Source organism: Neopelma chrysocephalum, unplaced genomic scaffold (genome assembly GCF_003984885.1).
Source record: "Neopelma chrysocephalum unplaced genomic scaffold, ASM398488v2 Primary Assembly neopelma1_84, whole genome shotgun sequence".
Lineage (NCBI taxonomy): Eukaryota > Metazoa > Chordata > Aves > Passeriformes > Pipridae > Neopelma > Neopelma chrysocephalum.
In genome coordinates this window covers 5591520-5613777 of record NW_020897746.1, presented here as the reverse complement: position 1 = coordinate 5613777, position 22258 = coordinate 5591520, and the positions used below count along the sequence as shown (strand labels likewise).

General features: G+C 50.6%; 1 protein-coding gene across 1 annotated transcript; it reads left to right on the top strand.

Moving 5' to 3' along the window:
* The first annotated feature begins 1733 nt into the window (after positions 1–1733).
* Positions 1734–21567, top strand: CDR2L (cerebellar degeneration related protein 2 like). Its single transcript, XM_027691776.1, has 5 exons — positions 1734–2169; positions 14626–14738; positions 16044–16192; positions 17109–17273; positions 18819–21567. Exons 1-5 carry the CDS (start codon positions 2091–2093, stop codon positions 19702–19704), a joined length of 1392 nt encoding a protein of 463 aa, XP_027547577.1. The 5' UTR covers positions 1734–2090; the 3' UTR covers positions 19705–21567.
* Positions 21568–22258: the final 691 nt, after the last annotated feature.

Below are 22258 nucleotides of genomic sequence, written 5' to 3'. Positions count from 1 at the left end.
TGGGGCAGACTGTGGGAATTCTCTGTGTTTGATTCTATCAAGTGACAGGTCAGATCAGAGACATTCGTAAAAACCTACAGGAAAAAATATTTTCACAAAATCATGTAATCTGGCTTTTGCTGCCAAACAGCCTGGGGCTTTGCATCCAAGCACTCACTCAATATTACTACACTACACAGATAAATGATAATAATTTACTGTTAGGAAAAGAATACTTTTCAAAGTCAATTATTTTTCACATTTAATAGAAGAACTCAGTTAGAGGAGACCTACAGTGATCATCCAGTCCAACTGCCTGACCACTTCAGGGCTGACCAAAAATTAAAGCATGTTTTTAAGGGCATTGTCCAAATGCCTCTTCAAAAGGCATGAGAAAATTAAGATTTTTCCATTTCTGTATTAAAATTGCTTAGAAAAAGATTAGGACCCAGAGATGGCTTTCTTCCAGACACACCAGAAGTGCTTATCTTTGCTGAGTTATAAATGCCAAGTTAAAGAGACTCCTTGATTCTGGTCTGCAACTGCATTAAGGCAGATGACCTCCCAGGCAGCCACTGAATTTTCTGAATGTGTATATGTGATGGAGAGGTCTATGAGGAAAGAAGGGGAGAGGAATAGTCTACAGTTTCTCTCTTACTCCCTGCTTAATCTCTCCTCTGCTGCTGTACACTAGAGCTGAGTACTAGCCCTGGCTTTAATCATCCAGGGGCTCCCAGCTGCCTGTCACTGCTGGATTGGACGGAGTTTTCTGACACAGATCCCATCTTTTCTGGATGCACAGTCTGCTGCTCTTGCGTAAACATCTTATATTGCCTTTTCTGTGGGCACCACTGCAAGATAATGCAATCAAATATAAATCCAGGGAGTTCCATCACACAGAAGGCAAAAAAAAAAAAAAAAGTCATCATCTAAACCCACTGTCACATGAGTTCATTTGGATCTTAGAGTCTCTGATGGATTCCAGGGCTGACAAGGACAAATAAATCTCCTTGGACCAAACTCCACACTAGCAGCTAGGAGAAAGACCACCATCTCTTAACAGTCATTCCCTTGAGCTGAAAAGCAAGTACCAAAATCCCAAGTTTTTTCTGACCTTACTTGTACGTAACAGACACATTTCCTCCTCAGAACTCTACAAATCCTCATTTCCCTCAGTTTTAAGCTCATTCTACCCTTCAGAAAGATGCGAGAATTTGTGCTCAAAACTAAGAGAGGAACTTGCATCGGGAGCACTGATTTCCCATCGGAGTGCAAAACAACACAGAGTTGGAGGAAGACACCACACTGAGGTGATGCTGTGGGGCTGTTTGTGTGGGGCGTCCCCTTTTGCAGCCCCAGCTAAGGGAGGGTGGATGCCCTTCTTGAAGAACAAACCCACCAAGGCAGAGAAGGCACTGACATCCCCACTGAGGCGTCCCGAGACTTGCCCAAAGTCACGGCGAAGCCCACGGCAAGGCCAGGACGCGGCATCCCAACCGCACGTCCTGCTCCTGGCTGACCTCCCAGCCGGAGGGTCAGAGCAGGGGGGCTGCGGGGCATCTCCCCTTCCTCGGAGCCCGGGTTATCCCACCTTAGCACCGCGCTCCCCGCAGGTCCGCTGTGCGCGGCGGGGCTGGGCGGAGTGGAGGAGGCGGAGGAGGAGGAGGAGAAGGAGGCCGGCCTCGCTCGCCTCCCCCTTCCCTCTCGCCGGTTTTCCTTGCAGCATTTCCATGCTAGAGGTCCCCACCGAGCTGCGGAGCGAGGATCTGCCTGGCTGCGCCGGGCCCTCTTCCTTCCTTTGTGCATCCCCCAGCCCTGTGCAAGCCGTGCCCCCCCGCCCCGGCCGCCACGTCCCCGCTGCATCCCCCGCTCCGGAGCCTCCCCCGGCCCTGGAGGCAGGAGGAAGCCGCCCCCCAGGGCACGCAGAGCCGGGGCAGCGACCAGGCACCGGCTGCCACGTCGTGCCATCCCCCCCTTCCCGGCCCGGCCGGGGCACCGAGGCCGCATCCCCGCCCGCATCCCTGCCCGCATCCCCGCATCCCTCCCGCTCCGCGGTTCGGTGGCGGCCCCTTTGGCGGATGCTGCGCGTCTCCCCGGGCCGCTGGTGCTAAATGCTGAGCGCCGACAGGATGGAGGAGTTTCAGAGCGAGGAAGAGGAGCCCTGGTATGACCAGCAGGACCTGGAGCAGGGTAAGGATGGGGCCACACCGCAAGCTGCCAGGGATGGCGAGCCGAGGGATGCGCGGGCAGGGAAGCGGGCAAACGCCAGGGACAGTAGGGTGGGATACCTTCTCTCTTGACTCCTATTTGGTTGGCAAAGCCAGCGCCTCGTCCTGCAGCGGTAAATCTCGGCTCTGCTGCTCCAAACCACTCTCCTGGCCGAGGAAAGTTTAAACCCGATGGATAGAGGCAGGGAGCCCAGATCTGTCCTGAGCAGCAGGTCAGTAAAAATTTTGGTGTTTTGCATCCACAAGGAATCTGGTTCCCCAAAAAACTTGCTGCAGGTGGAATCGAACATGGGTAGTTATGACATTGATTTCAGCTCAGAGCAGTCCAAGATAGAGTTACCAGGCACATTAGTTAGAAATTAATATATTGGAAATAATGTATTGCTGAGGATGCTGAAAGTGTCTCCCAAAAGCTTCTGCTATCCAAGCCCAAATCCAAAGGGATCTTCAGCTTCTTAGTCACCTAATTACTTCTGAAGGTTTTTCCAATCAGCCATAAAACCAGGAGAAATTAGAAAGGAGAAAAAAAAATCAAGGCCAAGTTTCAAACAGCAAAAATAGCCTTGTTAGAAGATAAATGTTCACTTGTGTAGTTTGCTTTGAAGTAACTATATCTACGTCTAATTCTATGGAACGTTTATCCTCAGGCTGGACAGTTGGTGCCTGTTGGTATTCAGGGCTTTTTTTTTTAAATATAATTTGCTTATCTTAATATTTTGAGTCAACACGCAGTAAGTAAATAACTGGAAAAAGTCCCATTTGAGGCCAGTGGCCCAGGAATGAACTAAACTGATTTCTCAATGCATAGGGAAAAATCATTCCTACCAAAACGCAGTGCCCCTCTGGCACGTTGCACTATAGGTACAGTTTTATATTTGCTTTTCCCAGCTGACTGTCAGCAGGGATTTGTGATCCAGCTGCAGTGCCTCAGCCCAGCATCGCTCCAGTACATTATGTCATGATTTAAAGTTTACACAACTTCAGCTGCAGGGCAAGGGCCCAGCAAGGAATGATAACCAGCCCTCCAGGGGTTGTCACAGCTGGGTTTTAACCCAAATTTCTCAATGAACAGGAAATATGAATAGCGGGATACTGAGCCCTGTCCTCTGAAACACAACGCTCAAATTAAACCCAGGCAAAGCACAGAGATGGAACTATCAGCTGGATAAACAGTGCAGCCTTTGACTGCTCAGAAATTCACATTTCTGGGTGACGTCTTCCCATGGCTCACAAGGGGCCTGGGCACTGGTCCAGGGGCGGGACACAGGCTGAGGAACAGCAGAACTACGGATGAATATAGGGAGTGTTGAACAACGTGGGACCAATTGATTTTTAGCCTAAGACTGTCCCTGGTGTCAGGTTCATGAGTCAGCACTGGCACTGTACAACTGGCTCACAACAATAAAACCACCTTCCCACTGCAGGGCCAGGTTCCCAGCTCTGTCCCAGCAGCCTAAATGCAGAATGACTGTCTCCAGACAACGGACTGATGCTGGGAATGGGCTCCACCTTTGTGCACATACAGGACTGGAGGAAAACACAGACCCAAAACAAAGCCCAGCTGCGGGCTTGCAGCCTCCTGTGTGAATGGGGGCAACACAGGCTTGCACAAACTCAGAAGGAGAGATGGGGGAAGGCTTTAACTGAAATCAGCCAACTGGAAAGGTCCTACGGGGTAATTACAACCATAATTAATTTGCATGATGCACAAAGCATCACGAAGGACAGTGGTAGACCTTGTCCACATACACTGTGCCTTTGCCTTACAGCCATGGCACTACCCAGAGGTCTTTGGTGACAGCACAGCCGTGGAGCTGTTGGTTTGGAAATGGGGGGTGGAAGTACAGTACAAGACATCCAGCGTGGCGTGATTATGAGGCGGTTGTAGGCCAGCATTGCTAAGAGGATTGGCATGCCAAGAGCCCGGGGTCGCACAGAAACCCACGCTGGCAGCAGCGCCAGGAGGGCGGAGGACAAAAGCAGAGGCTTAAAGACTGTTCCTTAGGAGCGAGGGGTGGGAGAAACAAGCAACAACCCAAGCTAGGAGAGCAGAGGAGGTTCTTCTGTGAACCAGTTGGTTCCTGGGCCTTTATCGTCATTTCACAGCATCATCAAATATTTATTACATTTACATCCAAAACTGTTTGCTAAGCAACAGATGGCTTAACTGGGAGCTCTGTGATGATTATGTTAATTAACCATTTTAGCACCACAGCAGAAATCATGCCTCCAGCTCCACACCGAGCACCTGTTACTTTCCTCCTCACCCTCCATAGAGCTTCACCTTGACAAAGTAACTAATTTTTTCAAGAAAATAAACCCCAGTCACTCTTCTTCCCTCCTAAAATGTCCACAGCGACTGGCTGCATCCACCACATGCCTTGGAAGTAGCAAGATCTGGTCCCCAGCATCAAGGCCCTTCTAACCTCGTTCAAATGAAGCTGATGCCTTTCAGATTCCTTTCCCTGTTTCCTGCACCCTGTAACCCTGTGTGGCTCAAGGCATTGCATCAAGATGCCTTAGCACATAGAAGCAGAGACTCAAATCCCAGTCAGGCACTCAGCAGTGACATGGGAACAGTAGTGGTGTCCTCTGAGTTGTTTCTTTCTTATGATGTTCTCTCTGGGAAGTCTTTCAGATTTGAGGAAAGTGGTGAAAATGGAGCTTTGATTGCTTGGTAGCATGACTTAGCTTATTGCCAGGCTTTGTAAGCATGAATAGATATCAGTGCTGCTTTAGTTCAGCCACAGCCTCACCTTCCATGGGCTGTGCCTCTAAGCATTAAAACCAGGATACAGTGCTGGTGAACCTTTTTCCAGCTGTTGAGAACTGATGATGTGGGTACAATTGCATCATACCCTGTGCACAGGGCGGACATGCAGCCAGACCTCAAGAGAATGAATGAGCTAAAATTAGAGATTCTGAGCTGCAGATAAGTGGGGACACCTTTTCTGTTCATCAGGAGCATTTGTCTTCAGGAGGGCTGTGTGCCAACTCAATTGCATCTGGATCCAAACAGACCTAGCAGCTCTGCCAGCCACTTCCAGCCTTCAACTCCCCCGCAGCAATCTCCCAAGATGAGTTCTCCTTGCAGTTACCCCACCACATTCCCTGATCTTCCCAGCCTCCCTGTCCCCCTGCCAGCATTTAGGTCTCAACCAAAGAGCAGAGTGCAGCCCAAGAGGAGGCCTTTAAAAGCCACCCTTATGATCTCTGGACCTATCGGTAGCCTAAGGCACATAGTGGGATTCTCAGGGTGTCCTGCACAGGGCCAGGAGTTGGACTCGATCCTGATGTGTCTTTTCCAACTCAGCATATTCTATAAATGTGGGGTGATTTCTCCCATGCCAATAAATGGCCTCTTGCTGCTCTAAGTCAGGCAGCAGGACCAGAGGTAGTGCAAGAAGCAGCACATCACCTCATTGCCCCTGTGAGACAGATTGTCCTCTCCTCCTGGGCAGCCACAGAAACTTTTGGGCCAAACCATCTGCAATGCAGGCTTAGGACTTTGCGGATGTAACCTCTAAAGGTCTCCAGATTTAAGGATCTTATTTTAATTCCTCCTCGTCCTGCCAAGCATCTGATTGCTAAGAAGGAAAATGACACAAGGTGCTGAGCTTGCACCGCTCCCAACTCATCCGTGTAAAGACACAGGGTCACCAGTCCTGGCATTGGGGTGAGCCCAGGGGATCAGTGCTGGCACCCACTAACGCCCAGACCTGCCTGTTTCCTGCATCACCCAGCCCACGTGGGGTGGTCCAAAGCACTGCAACCCGCTGTCAGCTTTCCCAAAGGATTCACTGTGCTGGCGAGCAGGTGGTACCCCAAATTCTGCCGCTCCTGATGCAGTTATCCCAGCAGTCCAGGTACAAGGCACACAGATTTCCTGTCCTCCAGGAGCACAGCAGTTAACTCACCACCCTCCCTCCCCAGAGGCAAGCCAGAAGGTCAGAGCTTTGCCTGCAGTAGCTGAGCCACTTACTTATTTAGCAGTGCAGTACAGCAGGTAGCTTATGGAAGTGGAAAGTTTTCAGTGACTAATTGCTGAGCTGCTTGGGAATGACAAGAGGGAACAGGAAAGTCACAGAAGACAAGGAAATATGATGACATGTTAGTCTGAGGAAGGGATGAGAGCCTCCAAATCTGGGAAGGAGTAAAAATTTATATATATATATGTGTATGTATGTGTGTATGTATGTATGTATGTAAGTACATACGTATTTTCCTGGAGTAAAAATTCCCCTGTTATATGAAGGCATAAATGAAAACCCCACACAGCAACTTCCAGGATCTCCCTCCTGGTCTCTTACAGAAGCTCCTTTCTACATCTGCTGAGCCCCAGGCACATAATTCCAGCTGTGGGAGGGAGCAGAATTAGAAATTAGCTGGAAAAGGAAAAAAAGAAACCCCAACAAAATCAGAGTTTTCCATATCTCCCATCCTGAAACAATCAGCTAACGGTGGCATTTCTCCTTGGCAAGGCCATGCACGAAGGATTTATGTTCAGAGTCCTGAAGGACATTCCCCCCGGTAGCCCTGATCCCGAGGGACTGGGAGCCAAGGCACCGGCCGCTAACACCCTGCACACAGAGGCATTTTCCAATCCTCTTTCTTTTCTCCTGTACCAGCCAGCGCTGGCTGGTGACAGGGCAGATGCACTGACTCAGTGTGACAGTCAGGAACCTCGGAGAGCTGTGACAGCTCCAGGGTCCGATCCTGCTCCTGCTAAAAGCAGTGCCAGCGCTCAGGATAACGCACGGCTCGCTCACTCCCAAACACTCCATCTCCTCTCCCAAAAGGCCTGTCCCAGAGCAGCACAGTGCTAAATTCCCACCTCGTCTTGTTCCGACAGATCTGTGTGCTCACAACGAGCACATCATTAGGGCTCCCAAAGCTCCTGCTTAACCTGCCCAAAAACACGCATGTGGGCCAAAAATTTTGGAAAATATCCCCAAGACAAAATACCCCAAAGGAATGAGACCAGATGTTACACAACTGCTGCTCTTTGCACAGCTGGGAATTTTAAAGGGATTTTGTTACACTTTGTTTTTGGGGGATTTTTCCATGTGTATTTAACAAACAGTTGTAAATCTCCTCTCCAAAAAGTGACAGTTATTTTAATGGTTTAAACAGCCTGTTCCTCTGCAGCCTTCTGGGAAGTCACTCTATCCAATGTGCAGTACAGCTGCCCTGGCCCTGCTTAGTTCACTTGTCTCCTTCCTGAAGAATTCAGTCCTTTGAGTGTGTAATATCCAGGTCCTGCTGACCTCTTCCAATTGTGCAGCTGCAGCAACAGCAGTTGGAGGACATGATCATGCCATCCTCCAAGTTTTCTTGGTCCACAAACAAGTGTTGGGTCCTGGGAAGACACTTGGACTGGGAGGTGATGAGTGAGCACTGGTCTCTGCAGGAGGAGGCAAAGCAAGGAGCAGCACGTCCCATCAGTATCAGTCTTTGCAGCAGAGCTGTTTCAGGAACACTGGCTTTGGTGCAGGGCCCCTGAAAGAGGCATTGCCCTGCATCCTGCTCAGGGCTAGTGATAGACATAAACAACACCATTTTGAGAGTAGTCAAGTATTTACTCACTCCATTTCCTTGCAAACTCAGACTGGAAGGCAACAGCCCTGTGCTGTTCCTGTGTAGCTCCACAACAGCACCCATTACTCACCTGAGGTCAGGAGCTCTTCCCACCTGGGCAGCATCTCCAACTCCTGCCAATAGCCAGGCACAAGGTAGCTGGGCTGTGAGCTGAGTACCTGAACAAACAGGGCTTCTGAGACTTCCCAGCAGTGGGTGGGAAGGGAGCAGTAGCAGGGCAGCAGCCTGCAAGGTGATACACTTCTCTTCAAAGCCAAGAAGAGATGGGCAGGACTTTGGTGTTGCTGCAGAGGGTCAGGCTGTTCTCTTTAGCTGTAACACATGGTTGTGGAAGAAGGGTCTACTCTGTACCTACATGCCTCTGGCACATCAGAAGTAGCAGACAGGAGTAATCAGCAGCCACAGTGCTGGCTGTGGTCTTGGGGGCTGCTGCAGCTGGAAGTGACCGTTGTGCTGGAACTTGGTGGCTCCCTGAGCGTCCAGATCACTCAGGATCGGTGGTTCCACCTGCCTCCCCCCAGCAAGAGGACACCAAGAGGACACCAAGCTGGCTGGGAATGGCTCAGAGTAGGGGAATATATTGTGTGAGCAGGAGCAGGGCTGGAGATGTGCCAGGGTTGTGGCAGCCCATTGCTGTGGGTGCTGCTCCTGCCACGTGAGCACACTGACCTGTCCTTTGCAGGTCGCCTTTGCTCGGGGCTCTGCACATGCACAGCACTGTGCTGCAGCAGCAGACAACATGCAGTGTCTCCCTGGTGCTCAGTCTCCTTGTCCATCCTGGGTCAGCTACAACCTCCTGCCCCCAAAACACACAGGGCAGAGGAGTTTGCCACATGGCAGCAATCCACATGTCTGTGTCTTTAGCTCTAAAAGAGTAAAAGCCTCTATTCACGGTTTTCTGCGTCCCAACATAATTAATTAGTTGGAGCTTTGCTGCCCGGGGGAGGAGCACACGCAGGAAAGCACTGGCTGCCTTTCTCCCTCCTTTTTTATCACTGCTTCTCCTCAACAACCCCATTTGTGTCTATTTATTTAGGACATTTTCTGATCCAGGTGCACTACCAGAGCCTCGGAGCCACCAGTCACTGAGCTCTTTGAAACCATTTTAGCCTACAAGGCAAACACAGGCACCAAGGCTGTTTAGATAAGAGAACAGCAGGGAAAGACGCAGATGGGGCCTCAACCATGGTCTAATAACATCCTCTGTGTTCTCATGCTCTAACAACTTGGCAAAAGGCACAGTGATGGCTGTGGGCACAGAGATGGGACTGCTGTGTATGTGTTTATGCAGAAACAAACAGCTTATAAGCAGAGGTGACCACCCTGGGTCTCAAGCATTAATACATAGGGGAGCCTTTGGGGTACAGAATGATATGAGGGCAGAAGGAAAAGGTGAGTATCAATTAAATCTAAAAAGCCTGATAAGCATCTGAGAAGAATAAAAAAAAGAAGAGCTGGTAAAGGAAATACTGAATAGGACTGAAAAATGCAGGAGGAAAGGAGGGGAGCAGCAGGGCCTGAGAGAGCTGGAGGGCTTCTCTGCAGCACAGCACAGTACAGACAGTGCACCCCTGAGCCCCTTGACAGGGATTTCCACTCCTTAGTGGTGCCACTTTTGCTCAGGGTACTCGAGATAGCATGGAGGGAGCTGTTCTCAGTGCACTGTGCTTGCCTTGACCCGTTGCAAACCACCTCTCTGCCACCACCTGAACTTCCCCCCACCAGGAACACTTCCAAAGCCAAAGATAGCCCAGGAGTATGTAACAGATTACACAAGAGAAAGAAAAGGAAGAAAAAACGAGGCAGGAAATCCAGCAAATCTCATTAGAGTAACAAATGCCAGTGTGACCAACATCAGCTCAGCCCAGTGAGAGCCACAGTTTGGAATAAGGAGAGGAAGAAGGAGGTGGCTGTGCTGCCAGGGGCTCACAACCCCCATTGCTCTCACCCAGCCCTAACAGAGGCATTTTTACCCCCTGCAGCATTGGGCTGCTCTGCAAAGCAAACCCTGGTACATCCCATTATACCAAAATAGCAGATCCTCTAAAAAATGCCACACAGAACTCCAGGTGCAAAGCTGAACTGAGCAGCAGTGCCTGAGTTACACCAGTATAAAAGGGATGGAGAATCCACACCTCAGCAGTAACACTGGCGACACTGAAAGCTCTGCCTGGCCTTGGGAAACACTGTCATCCATGGAATGGGCATGTTGAAAAGGCTTTTCCAGGTTGTTTGCAAGATGCTGTCAGATAGCACTGACTTCCCTGCACCCCAACATGTTCCATTGCAATGGTGGGCAAAGTACATAGATGGCCTCCATCACCTGCCATGGAGCAGCAGTGATACACAAAAGCTGATCTTCATTGTAATATATCAAGACAGCACAATCCCTTGCAACTAAGAAGGAAAATAAATGAGTAGCAAGTGTACCCTACCCTGGGGTAAACCAGCATAGTATCATTTATTTAGATTTTGAAAGGAATAATTGCACCTACCCTTGACTCTAAGTACCCATGTGTAATGGAGCAGACAGCAAATGCAATTAAATTTAACGTCAACAGCATTAAACATCAGTTCCTAACTCTCAACCTACCAATCCATCAGCTAACAAGCACCCTGAACTTACTCCAGAGACCTCCACACCAGAGCTCTCCTTGCCTTCCTCCCTGCTCTTTAGCAGGTTAATTCACCATGTGCAGCACGGGAGAGGAGCAGCCCTTTCCACAGCCCCACATTTAGGAAGGGACCCCAAGTAATTCCTTTATGGACGCTCAGCTGAAAGGGACCTGCAAATCCACGTGCCATAAACCCCCATTTGTCAGCACCACAAAGCAAAGGACTTCTGTCCCCCCTGTGAGCTGCCGGCCGGGGACAGGGCTGGTTTCCTAAAGGTGAGGAGCCAAGCGCAGCGTCCCTCGGAGCAGTGGGCGTGTTTTGTCGCAGCCTAAACACACGAATCCCTCAATGCGAGAGAGATGAAGGGGGGGAAAGCCCAAAGCAGCTGCACCAGATGGTGGCTTCCTCCAGAAAGCCGTATTTACGAGGAGCGGCTGAACAGCTCCCGGATCATCATCGTGCCGAGAGCAGCCGAAACCACCCCCTGCCCGGCAGCAGCCTTCCGCTCCCCCAAAGTCACAACCAGGAGGTGTTGAGGGGCAAAAAAACCCTTCAGAGAGCGGAATGTGGCAGAGTGCTCTGCCCTAACAGACGCAGGCCAGCACTGAGAAGGCAGAAACAGCTCCAAATCCTCTTTGAGCCTCGTTGCAAGGCTGAGGAAGCTCCCAGCTCTGCCACAGCCCCATGCAGGGAACATCTGCCCGCACCAGCACTGCCACAGATGTGCCTTGGGGGAATACATGGGGGAATCCCTGCAGTTTGTCCCTCAGCCTCTTTCCATCAAAGACAACCTGCTACAGCTTTTGGATTAGGATTATTTTTTTCTTTTAAGTCTTCTCAGTGACACGGAAGTAGCAGAGTTATTGCTGGGCTGCTGCTGATCTCTGCAACTCCAGGACGGTGCCTCCTTGATGTACTGACCAGCCATGCTCCCTATACCTGCTTGGATTCAACTCCTGCTCCCTTCCCACCTTATGGTCTCTCTTCCTCTCCCTCCTTGCTCAGGAGCCTTTCCCACGGAAGCTTGCAGGAAAATGCAGCCTCCATCCTTCCCTCCAACGCTCCCTAGGTGCAGCCCCTTGTTTGGGGACACGGGGTGTCTCCTTGGCGGGTGTTAATTGGAACGGTCACATCAGCACTTGCAGTACCAAGAGCCAGAGGGCACCAAGCTGGTGCTGCCCAGGATAGTTTGCATCTGCAGCCCTCTCCCAAACAGGATTTGGCAGTGTCAAAGCTCCCGTTTTTTCAGTTGGAGGCTGGCCATTTCACAGTGGTGCCTTCAGCACAGGCAGGATGTGGAGGGATGGGGCACATCAAGCGGACACACAGCACAGCCACTCCCCACCACTTTATTTCTCCTCCTGCATCCCTGGGGGAGGGGGAAGGGAGGCATCAGCGTATCTGCTAAATTAGGGCAAGTCCTTCAGCACTGGCTGGCTGATCTGACAGTGGAGAAGCAAAGAGGAATACAAAAAAATTGTGGGAAAACCATAGTACTATGCAGAAAGAATCCCTGAATTCCTAAATAGTTCTTCCTCCCCCCAACAACTTAGTGAAATTTCACATTCAGCCTCAGGTTTCTGAGGTCTCCAAGGAGAAGAGCTGAGTGGTCCCCCAGTCCATGCAGAGACACAATTAGTACAAAGATCAAGAGGGATCTGGTCTAAAGATGACATTAAAGCACTTCCACACAGCATCCCCTCCCTCCCTGCAGTCCCGCAGCCGAGGGGGAACCAACAGGTGGGGAAGAGGACTTGGGCTTAAGGGGGTGGATGAGACAGGACTACCAAGGATGTTTTAAGTGGCTGGTGGGCAGAGAGTGAGGAAGTACATGTGTGACAATGGCTGAGGCAGTTAAAAGACATTAAAAGAATCAATTCCCCCATGTCCTTCAATCCTGGAGTCTCCCAGGCCCTTATGCTCAAAATGGAAACGAAGAATCAATTTCCTTCTCGGAGCTCAGCCCCGTTCTTTCCTCTTTCCCACTCATCCCCAAACGCTGCCCATTTCCCCCATTAAATTATTGCTGACAGAGCCCTTTAAATTACAATGCAGGATCTTGCACTGCCTAATCCACTTAACTCAACCCCAGCTGATTAAATTGGATGCCATATGGTGGGAGAGCACTGGTGTAATCCGCAGGGACGGGGACACACTTGATTCATTACCTGGAGCACAGCAGGGAGCCCTCTCACTACACACCTCTGCTTTAGGGCCCTGCTTCCTGCCAGGGATGTGATTTCCAAGGTGCTGGTCTCCAGCAACAACACCAGCTCTGGCAAGGTGGTGGTGGTGACAATAAATACAGCCCCAAGCAGCTTAAAGGCACAAATTATCCTCCATCTCTGCTGGCATCTGGTTGTTCCCCCAGCCCCAGCTGGTGCAGCAAACAGTCAGTCTTCCAAGACCACTTTATAAACCAGGGAAATTTGGTGCTTGAAAAAAAACAAATAGGTGGAAGGAGGTCTGTCCATGAGGAAATGTGCCAAGTAACTTGATTGCACGGATAGCTGGGATTGCAGCCCTCAGACTGGGTCACTGTGCAATGACGAGGATTATAATTAAAAAGGTCACAGCCTTTTTAATAATAACAGCTTGCAATGCAGGGCACAGCTGGAGAGAACATTCCCATGGTAAAGAGGAGATTCGAGGACACACTGAGCAGCTGTTGGCAGGAAAACATCTGGGGAAGCCAGTGCAAAGAAACACAGCCATCACCCAAACTAATAACATCAGCACGTCCCACAGCACAGTGTTATCCATCGGCAAAGCCCCATCCCAAACACTGACAGCACTACAGCACTCGTGTCCAAGGTCACTGTGAGCCTCACCTTGTCATGTGTGAGAGATCAGGGCTTCTCCCAGGCTCAGAATACACCTTTGGCAACCTGGTTCCCCTTCTTCTTGCCTTAGGGACCAACTATCCCTCTTTCCCAACCAACTGCATGGCCAAATTAGCCACTAGAAGAAATTTTAGCTGCTTGCAGCCCGGGCAGGGCCTTTGCAAAACACATCATTAGCTGCAGACTAGAGAGGAGCATTATGACAGGGTGAGAAAATGCCAGGGCAGGAGAACCCAGTCCCCTCACACACTGCAGGATTGTCACTCCTTAATTACCTACGACTGCATGATTACCATACTGGAGAGAGAGCAATAACACACACCAGGACCTGTTTCCTTACCTTTTTGAAGGTTTAAGGTCAGATTTTCAGTCTGCCATTGTAGGAGCCGTTAATTCACCTCTAAAAGCAACAGGAAAAGTGAAACCCATGTGACCATAGGTCAGGCTTTAAGAAGACAAGTAATTCCTGTGAAAGCAAAGGCTGTTCCCAGAGACAACTGTGCCATCCCAGCCCCACAAACAGCATCACCTGTGTGCTCAAGCTTTGGCCCACACAGGACTTACAGGGTCTGGGGCCTTTAACTTTACCCAGCAGCAGCAAAACCAGCATTTTAAGCCAACTACACTGCCAACATCTACTTTTCCCTGCACTTTTCCTGAAGTCCAACTATTTCAGTAACTTCCTAAGGGCATTTAGAGGTGGCAGAGAGTGAACACAAAAGGGGTTTGTCCTTCCCCTGGAGCTGCCCCAAGGGGAGAGCTGCAGACCCCGGTGCTGCTGGGGCGGCACATCTGGGAGGTGCCTCCAGCCCCCTCGGGCCACACGTGGCTTTATTACTCCTGTCAGTCTATTAGTGGGTGATGGATGGAGGCTGACAGGGTAGGCAAGGCGCTCCCTTCGTTAGAGATAATAATATAATTTACGGAGCAGCCCCAGGGCCCCGCAGGGCTTTACCAACCCTCGCTCTCATTCTGACGGATGCTGAGTCCCTTTCAGCCCTTCAGCTCTTGGTGGTAGGGGATGGAGGTGCTGAGCTCCTGCCACAGCCCAGCCCCAGGGGCCTGATCCTGGCTACACAGTGTGCAGGAGGGTTTTGCAGCCAACCAGGCACCAAATCCTTGTTGCATGGAGGAATTGCAGAGTCCAGAGCTTGGCCTCTGCTTGCTCCTGTAGCCCAGCAAAGATCCCAGATCCTGTGTGTTCTGTAAGTCCTGCATCCAGGACAAAATGTACCAGTAAAACCAGCACCATGCAAAATGTGCCGTTGAGCTTGATCCGGCATCATTTTGGGGGGGGGATCCCACCACACCCACCTGTGGAGCCATGGGAACCACAGCAGCTTTGTCCTTCTGCTTTTCAGACCTGCACTTGGCCGCAGAGCTGGGGAAGACGCTGCTGGAGCGCAACAAGGAGCTGGAGGACTCCCTGCAGCAGATGTACACCACCAACGAGGAGCAAGTGCAGGAGATCGAGGTAGGGCCACTGCTGTCACCTAAGGATGAAGTGAAGGGGCACTTCCACCAATGCCAACAGCTCAGATGCCAGCAGAAAGAAAGGGATGTGCCATGAGGCATGGGAGTTAAAGGATGTTCTGCACATGCCTGAAGCGGGATGGACTGAGGTCTGTTCAAGCTCATCCCAGCCCTGGAGAGGGTCCCTGTCCCCCACTAATTGGCATTTTCCCTTTTCTCACATCCCCACTCCCTGCCCAGATGTGCACACAAGATTTTGGCACCAGATTTTGGCACCAGGCTGCATCTGGGTCACGTTTGGCCTTCCCCTGCCCATCCACCAGGCTTCACACTCATGTCTCTTTGCTCTGCTGCAGCTTTCCCTTGATCCCAGTTATTCGGAATCGCGTTTGTTCCCAGCTGGCCCCTCAGCACCCCCACAAACACAGCCCCCTTTGTTAGAGGCATCAAATAGCTCTTTTTCCAAGAGCTGCAATCTAAACCACCATTTCAAGCATCCTTTGGGGTCATTTCTAAGAGCTCACAGAACTGATCTTAGAGGCTTAAACCTGCTGTGCCGGGAGGGTTTTCATCCACTGGAAAACTTCTAGGGATCTGTGAGTTGAAAAAGATTGGACACCCCCTGATTTAAAAGGACACAGGGCAGAGGAGGGCTGCGAGTTCACAAGAACAGCACATGATGCTGCAGGGATCTGACAGCTAATGTTCAAGGGAACTGGTGGATGGATTTAGCCATTCCCCCTCCAGCAGCCCTTCAGGAGCAGGTCCACCGTAGGATTTGGGATCTGGTCCCAGCTGAGAGTGAACAACTGGGTAGATGCTGCTCTCCCAGTCTTTGCAGGATAAAATCTTACAATGGCGAACTCACAGAAAAGGGTCTGCAAACACATAGAAATCACAGGTCTCCTCACATTTCACAGACTCAGAGTTTTAGCCTGAATCCCCACAGAAACACAGCTTCTGCAATCGATCTGTCAGACAATCCAGTAACCAACTGGCCAATTTCAGTCAACTTTTGGTCTCAGGGATATCATCTTCCTTTGGTACTGGGAATAAAAAAGCAGCTGAATAGAGAGACATTGAGGTTAGTGCCCTTCACAGAGGGCAGGGGAAGTTCAGTCCTATTTTAGACACAAAACTATTTACAGTGGGCAGGGGGGATGAATATTTCAACTGTGGAAGAGGCTTCACCCAGGCAGAATCACAAAACACATTTATCAGAGGAAGCAAAGGCTGTAGGAATTTCTGCCTGTGAAACAACCTGGATTTTGGTTGTGGACTGCTTATGCTTCACTTTTTCTTGCAGTACCTGACTAAGCAACTGGAGATGTTGCGGCAGATGAACGAACAGCACGCGAAAGTCTATGAGCAGCTGGACCTGACAGCACGGGACCTGGAGCTGGCTAACCAGAAACTCGTGCTGGAAAGCAAGACTTCCCAACAGAAGATCCAGTGGTACAGCCTGCCCTCCTCCCACCACAGTGATGCTGTACCGAGAGCCCTTCACCTCACCTTTCTCCTGCCCCAAAGTGCAGCCTGTCCTTGATATTTGAGCCATTCTCTTATCAGTCCAGTTCTGGAGCTATTTACCACACAAGTGCATTGCAGCAATGCTGGTTAGCAGGAGTTAGCCACACCACAGACACCCCTGGGATGAGGGCTGGATAAGGAGTGTCTGAAGCTGCCAGGAAAGAGGCACAGAAGCCCCTCCTCAGATGAGTTTCCTTGAAGAGGCATATAATCATTTCAGGGAGGTCCCCAGCACACAGCCCAGCAGAAACATTTGGCACAGATCCAGCATCTAATGAAACCCTGGCTAGTCCCTGCTGAAACACCAGTTTATCAATAATATTTCTTTCCTAAAACAAGCCCATGATCAAGGTCATCCCTAGAAACAACACCCTAAGCCATGTCCTTGCAGGGCAGCCTCATTTGCAAACAGCTATGTGGAGAGGGAGTTTCAGAGCAGAGTTTTACAAACTATTCGCAGCCAGAACAAAACTAACTCTCTGCCCAATCTCTGTGTTTACCTCTACAAGGTAAACAAGGGGAAGAGATGCTTGTTTTCAGAGGAGAGAGATTCAGGATAGTGCTTACATCCCAGAGGAGACTGTTTCAGCGACTGATTTGAGGACAGAAGGTCTCAAATCAATCCCCCCCTCCTTTCTATAAATCACCCCCATTCAAGAGTGACCACATAGAGAAAGCCCAGCCACTGCCACAAAAAGCAAGTGCTGTCATGCTCCCAGGGCACATGCTGGCAACCGGAAGCACCTTCCCTAGTCTGGCTTTCTCTGTGGGGGAAAAAAACACCTTTCAGGATCCTGTAGTGCCTGACTCCTCACCTGTGTTCTGACTTCTCTCTCTGCAGCTTGACAGAAACAATCGAGGGGCTGCAGAACCAAGTGGAGGAGCTGCAGAAGCAGGTGGAGGAAATGCGGAGCTTGGAGCAGCTCCGCATCCGGCGGGAGAAGAGGGAGCGGCGCCGAACCATCCACACCTTCCCCTGCCTTAAGGAGCTCTGCTCCAGCCCCAGGTACAGAGCCCTGGGTTCAGCAGCCCCTCAAACCTTCTCCCCTCCTCCTCTGCCCATGAACAGGGGGTGCAGTGGGTGAGCCCCTCTGGGGGTGCACAGAAACCCACACACAGCCCCACAGAGTCGAGGCTGTGCCTCAGAGCCTGAAACCCACAGCTGGAGACTAAGGGAGGATGTCCCTCTCTCCTACCCACCCAACTGAAGTGGTGTTGGCAAAGCAGAGCCTTCATGATCCCAGCAGAGTGATGCTTTCCTTCCCAAACAAGCACAGCCTATTTTCCCTTCCCGGCTGCCTCCCAGCACAGCACCAGCACCTCTGGCTCTCTGAAACCAGCTGAGGTGGTGCATTTTGTGCTGTGTGACTCCAGTACACCCCAGGAGCACCAGTCACACACTCAGACACACCACATGCTGCCAGGTGCTGTACCAGCACCTTTAGCACTATTGCAGCCTTAATCCTCCTTAAAACCCGGCCACTGTGTTAATTCACTGACCTCGTGAGGGCACTTCTTGCTCAGCTTTGTCCGCAGTAGAGGCTTCTTTAAATAGATAAGCAATCGATAAACTTTGTTACTGAAAGCACCCTCTGCCAGAGGATATGAACCAAAGACTGTTTCACTGCAGCAGCAATGGGAATGTTTATGAGGCCATGACCTAACCCCCAGCAAAATCCACTTAATGTTTTTGTGGTTCTTTACCCCCCAGTCCCCCAATCCCACTTTCCCCCCCATGCCATGGGACCTTGGTTCCACTTGCAGCTCCACAGTTGGCTCTGAAGGTCAGGCTGCCCTTCGGTGCCTTGAAATCTGTTCAATACCCCCCACCACAGCTGTGCCTCCCAGGGGAAGCCACAGAGCCTGCTCTTTTCCAATCTGTTCTAAACAGACAGGATGCCATGGGCGCTTCATTGAAGAGGAAAACCCGAATTCCCAACAGCAACATGACAGAAGGGGGAAGTGCTTGTTATCACTTCCCAGGTAGTGAAGAAGGCGAAACTCTGTCAGAAGTCTCTGCCTTCCTTGTATAAATCTTCTCCCACTCCCTCTGGAGCATCTCCCGGACACAGGGGTGCACAGGGCAGCAACTCGTGTGCTTCTGGGTTTTGGCTGGCTGGGATTTGGGGTTGTTGGCAGATTAAGTGAGTAGCTGATGAACTCCAGCAGGAAAAACCCAAAGCCAGCCACTTTCAGCTCAGGCTGGTAGCACTTGAACATTCATACTTGCTTCACAGCAATGTTGGTGGCTTCTCCGTTAACCCCATGAGTCTCTTACCATTTAGGGTCTCATTTCCCTCCTGTCTTTTATTACTGCTGTCAAATAAAACTGCAGGTTCTCTGGGACAGAGGCTGGTCTCTGTGTTCAGAAGAACCCCAGCCACACCTTGTGGTCTCCTGGCACACGGAGGTGGCACATCTCACTCCACGAGCTCAGGTTAAGTCCTTTCTGGGCATCAGTGGAATTCCTTACATGACAATAAGACACAACAAGTCCCTCATGGAACCGTCACTCGGTCAGAATCTCTCAAGGATCTTTCCTCTCTTTCAGGTATGAGGACGCATTCCAGGTCCACAGCTCTTCCACAGAGTTCAACCAGAAGCCACTGGAGAGGGAGAACGAGCGTCTCCAAGCCATGGTGAACTCCCTGAGGTCCCAAGTCAACCAGGAGAAGCAGCGGAAGGAGAGGGTGGAGCGTGAGTACACCTCTGTTATTCAGGAGTACTCGGACCTGGAGCAGCGAGTGTGCGAGATGGAGAACTGCAAACTGCGCATCAAGGAGCTGGAGGCAGAGCTCCTGGAGCTGCAGCAGATGAAACAAGTCAAGAAGTATTTGCTCAGCAGAGAGGACAACTTGTCCGAAGCCCTCCTCGAGCCGCTGAACAACGCCCCGGAGGCAGATTACATCGACCTCTCCGAGGAGGAGGGAGGGAAAAGCCACGAGACATCCATGACACCGTCCCCGAACCACCCCGTCCGGAAGAGCTGCAGCGACACGGCCCTGAACGCCATCGTGACCAAGGACGCCGTGAGCCGGCACGAGGGCAACTACACCCTGCACGCCAACAACGTGCGCAAGAGGGGCATGTCCATCCTGCGGGAGGTGGACGAGCAGTACCACGCCCTGCTCGAGAAGTACGAGGAGCTCCTGAGCAAGTGCCGGCAGCACAAGGACAGCGTGCGCCACGCGGGGGTCCAGACGTCCCGGCCCATCTCCCGAGACAGCTCCTTCAGGGACTTCCGAGGGGAGGCACACGAGCTGGAGGAGCGGAAAACCATGGAGAAGACCATCAGCAAACACGTGGAGGCCGTGGACAAGCGGCTGGAGCAGAGCCAGCCAGAATACAAGGCTCTCTTTAAGGAGATCTTCTCCCGCATCCAGAAGACAAAAGCAGACATCAACGCCACCAAGGTGAAAAACAAGAGCAGCAAATGAGTCCCTGGCTCTCCGCAACTCTCCCACGTGCAATTGCAGCAGCCACGTCTTCTCTTCAGCCCCAGGAAACGCCACGTGGCCCCTCTGCTTTGAAGGTTCGAGAGGTCTGCAAGCGAGGAAACGTCCCGGAGACTCAACTCACGTTTTTTAAGTTTGGGCTCCAGACAACTCGTTGGGACAATTGTACATTGTAGTTAGAGGATTTCAGAAACCACATGACGGATCTCTGCATGAGTTACTGCCGCTGCCAGATATCACAAGAGCAATGTAAAACACGAAAAAAGGAAAACCAGTCACCTCCTCTGCCCCTTTCCAGCTTGTCCTGCAGCCCAATTATCTGTAAGCAAAAGCCTGGATGTCCTCCAGTGTCCTGCCACAGCTGGAGCACAGCGTTTCAAAGTGAAACAAAAAGCCATCAGAACTTTAGGGGCTGCCCCAGCACAGCAGCCCAGCCCTCCACTGTGGTTTTATGGCTAAGAACCTACGCTTGAACCCAAGAGACTTCAGTCTCTGCCTTCCCCTCTCCCAAAGGGCAGTATGGTCTTGCAATTTAAGCCATTCTCTAATCAGTCAGGTTTTTCAGCTCTTTACAATGCAAGCTCATTGCAACTGGAAAAACTTGAAGAGAAGCATAAAACTGATTGTTCCATCTCCATCGGCATTGCTCAGTGTTTCAGTCCCTACTCCCCAGACCTTGTGGCATATGGGATCTCCTCACTTTAAATCTGCCCTGGTATTTCAGCCCAGGTGAAACACCATGCCTGGTAGGAACTTGGCGACCAGGGCTTTCCCATAGCTAGACAAGTGCAGTGTCAGAGACACGCTTCCACCTTACGCTCTGGGTACCAGCTGTGCTCTTCAAGAGGTTGTCATTGTCCCATCATAGCCAATTCCTCAAACACAGCTTGCATGGGCTTGCAAAACTGACTCCCAGGGACTCACACGCAAGCTGGAGGACACAGCATCTCCCTGGTCAGGAGCTCTGGCCCTGGCAGATCACACACCACCCCACACTTTGCTCTGAACATCTCCCCAGCCACAAGGACAGATTTCAGTTTCCTGCTGAAAATGATCTCCCTTGGCTGAGACACTCTCCAAAGGCTGTCGCCTCTCGTGTTCCATCTCCCTTTCCAGCACTGAAATATCCTCACTTTTGCTTCCACAGACATGCAAACACACAGCCAAAAGGCCACTGCAGTCTCAGGAATCACCAGTTTCCAGTTTTCATGAACTAGATGTTGGCCTCATATGGTCAGACGTGTTTTAGGCAGAGAAGCAGCATTTCATTACAGCTTAGGCAACACCCTGAGCACTGAGCCACAAAAACAGTTCAGTGTAAGCTCCCTGTTCTTACCTGCCTGGAGAAAACTATCAGCTACATCTGGATTCTATTTTCACCAGCTTAAATCCCAAAGTCTTGGGCCAACAGCTGGGACTCCTGCAACACTGAGATAAACAAATGAGAATGTGGCTTTGGAGGGGGAAGACTGTTCAGATGTAATTATCCCCCAAGTCCAGGGCCTTGATGTTACAAGGAGCAACCTTTCTTCCAATCCCCATGGAATTCATGCAGAAATACCCCCAAAACCACCCTGTTTTGTTAAGCTGAGTACCACAGAGGTAAGTTGGCAGGAGTGTGATGCCCAAATCACCCCTGCTCCACAGGTCTCCTCAAAACCACCCACCACTCTGCTCTTCCACGCTCTGCATTTCCAGGTGCCCCATGGCCCCAGACACACCCAGAGCCGTGGGCACAACTGTGGCTACCAGCTCTGTAACTGTATGGAGAACCTTCATGCCTTATTTATTTATAATGGAAAGCAGTTGTCTAAAATAAAATAAAATAAATAAAAATGAACAACAGCAGCAAGAGCAGCATCACTGATTTTCTGGGAGCGTTCACCCCGTTAACTCAGCACGTGGAGCAGTGTTGGTTTAAGCCCATCCTGTGTTTGCCCTGCACTCAGCTGATGCTGCAGAGGTGTAGGAAGAGAATCACCCTCACTTTCCATTTTAAACAATCCCACGTGGATCAGCATCACAGTTGTGTACAACACACCAAACATATGTTTAAATGCTTTATTCTCTCCTCAAATAAAAAGAAACGCAGGCATTCTCAAAGCTCTTACAGCACTTTTTACTTTTTAAGAACAGCAGAAGAGTTATGTCTTTGATTTTCATGTACAATTTGGGTCAAGAAAGTGCTTCAGGCTCCTTTGCAGGAAGCAAAGAGAATATGCTGAACTGTTCTGCTGCATTATTTATATAACATACATTTTTATGCACTTGGACTGTAACACTTGCCACGCGATAAAACTCCTCTTTTGTCAGCTCGGAAGTCTCTGCAAAACCACACAATTTCCAAGCTCCCAATTCAAATCCTATTTTTGTTTTGGTCTTTTTTGCAAACCACAAATCCAAAAATGACTGATGTGAGTAACATGATATTAGTACTTGGCTTGACAAAGGCACAGCTGCCGTGTATCAGCAGCGTGTTCTGCAAAGTGCTGAGGGCAATTTTTTTCTGCATCCAAAAATATTAGTGGCCATATAT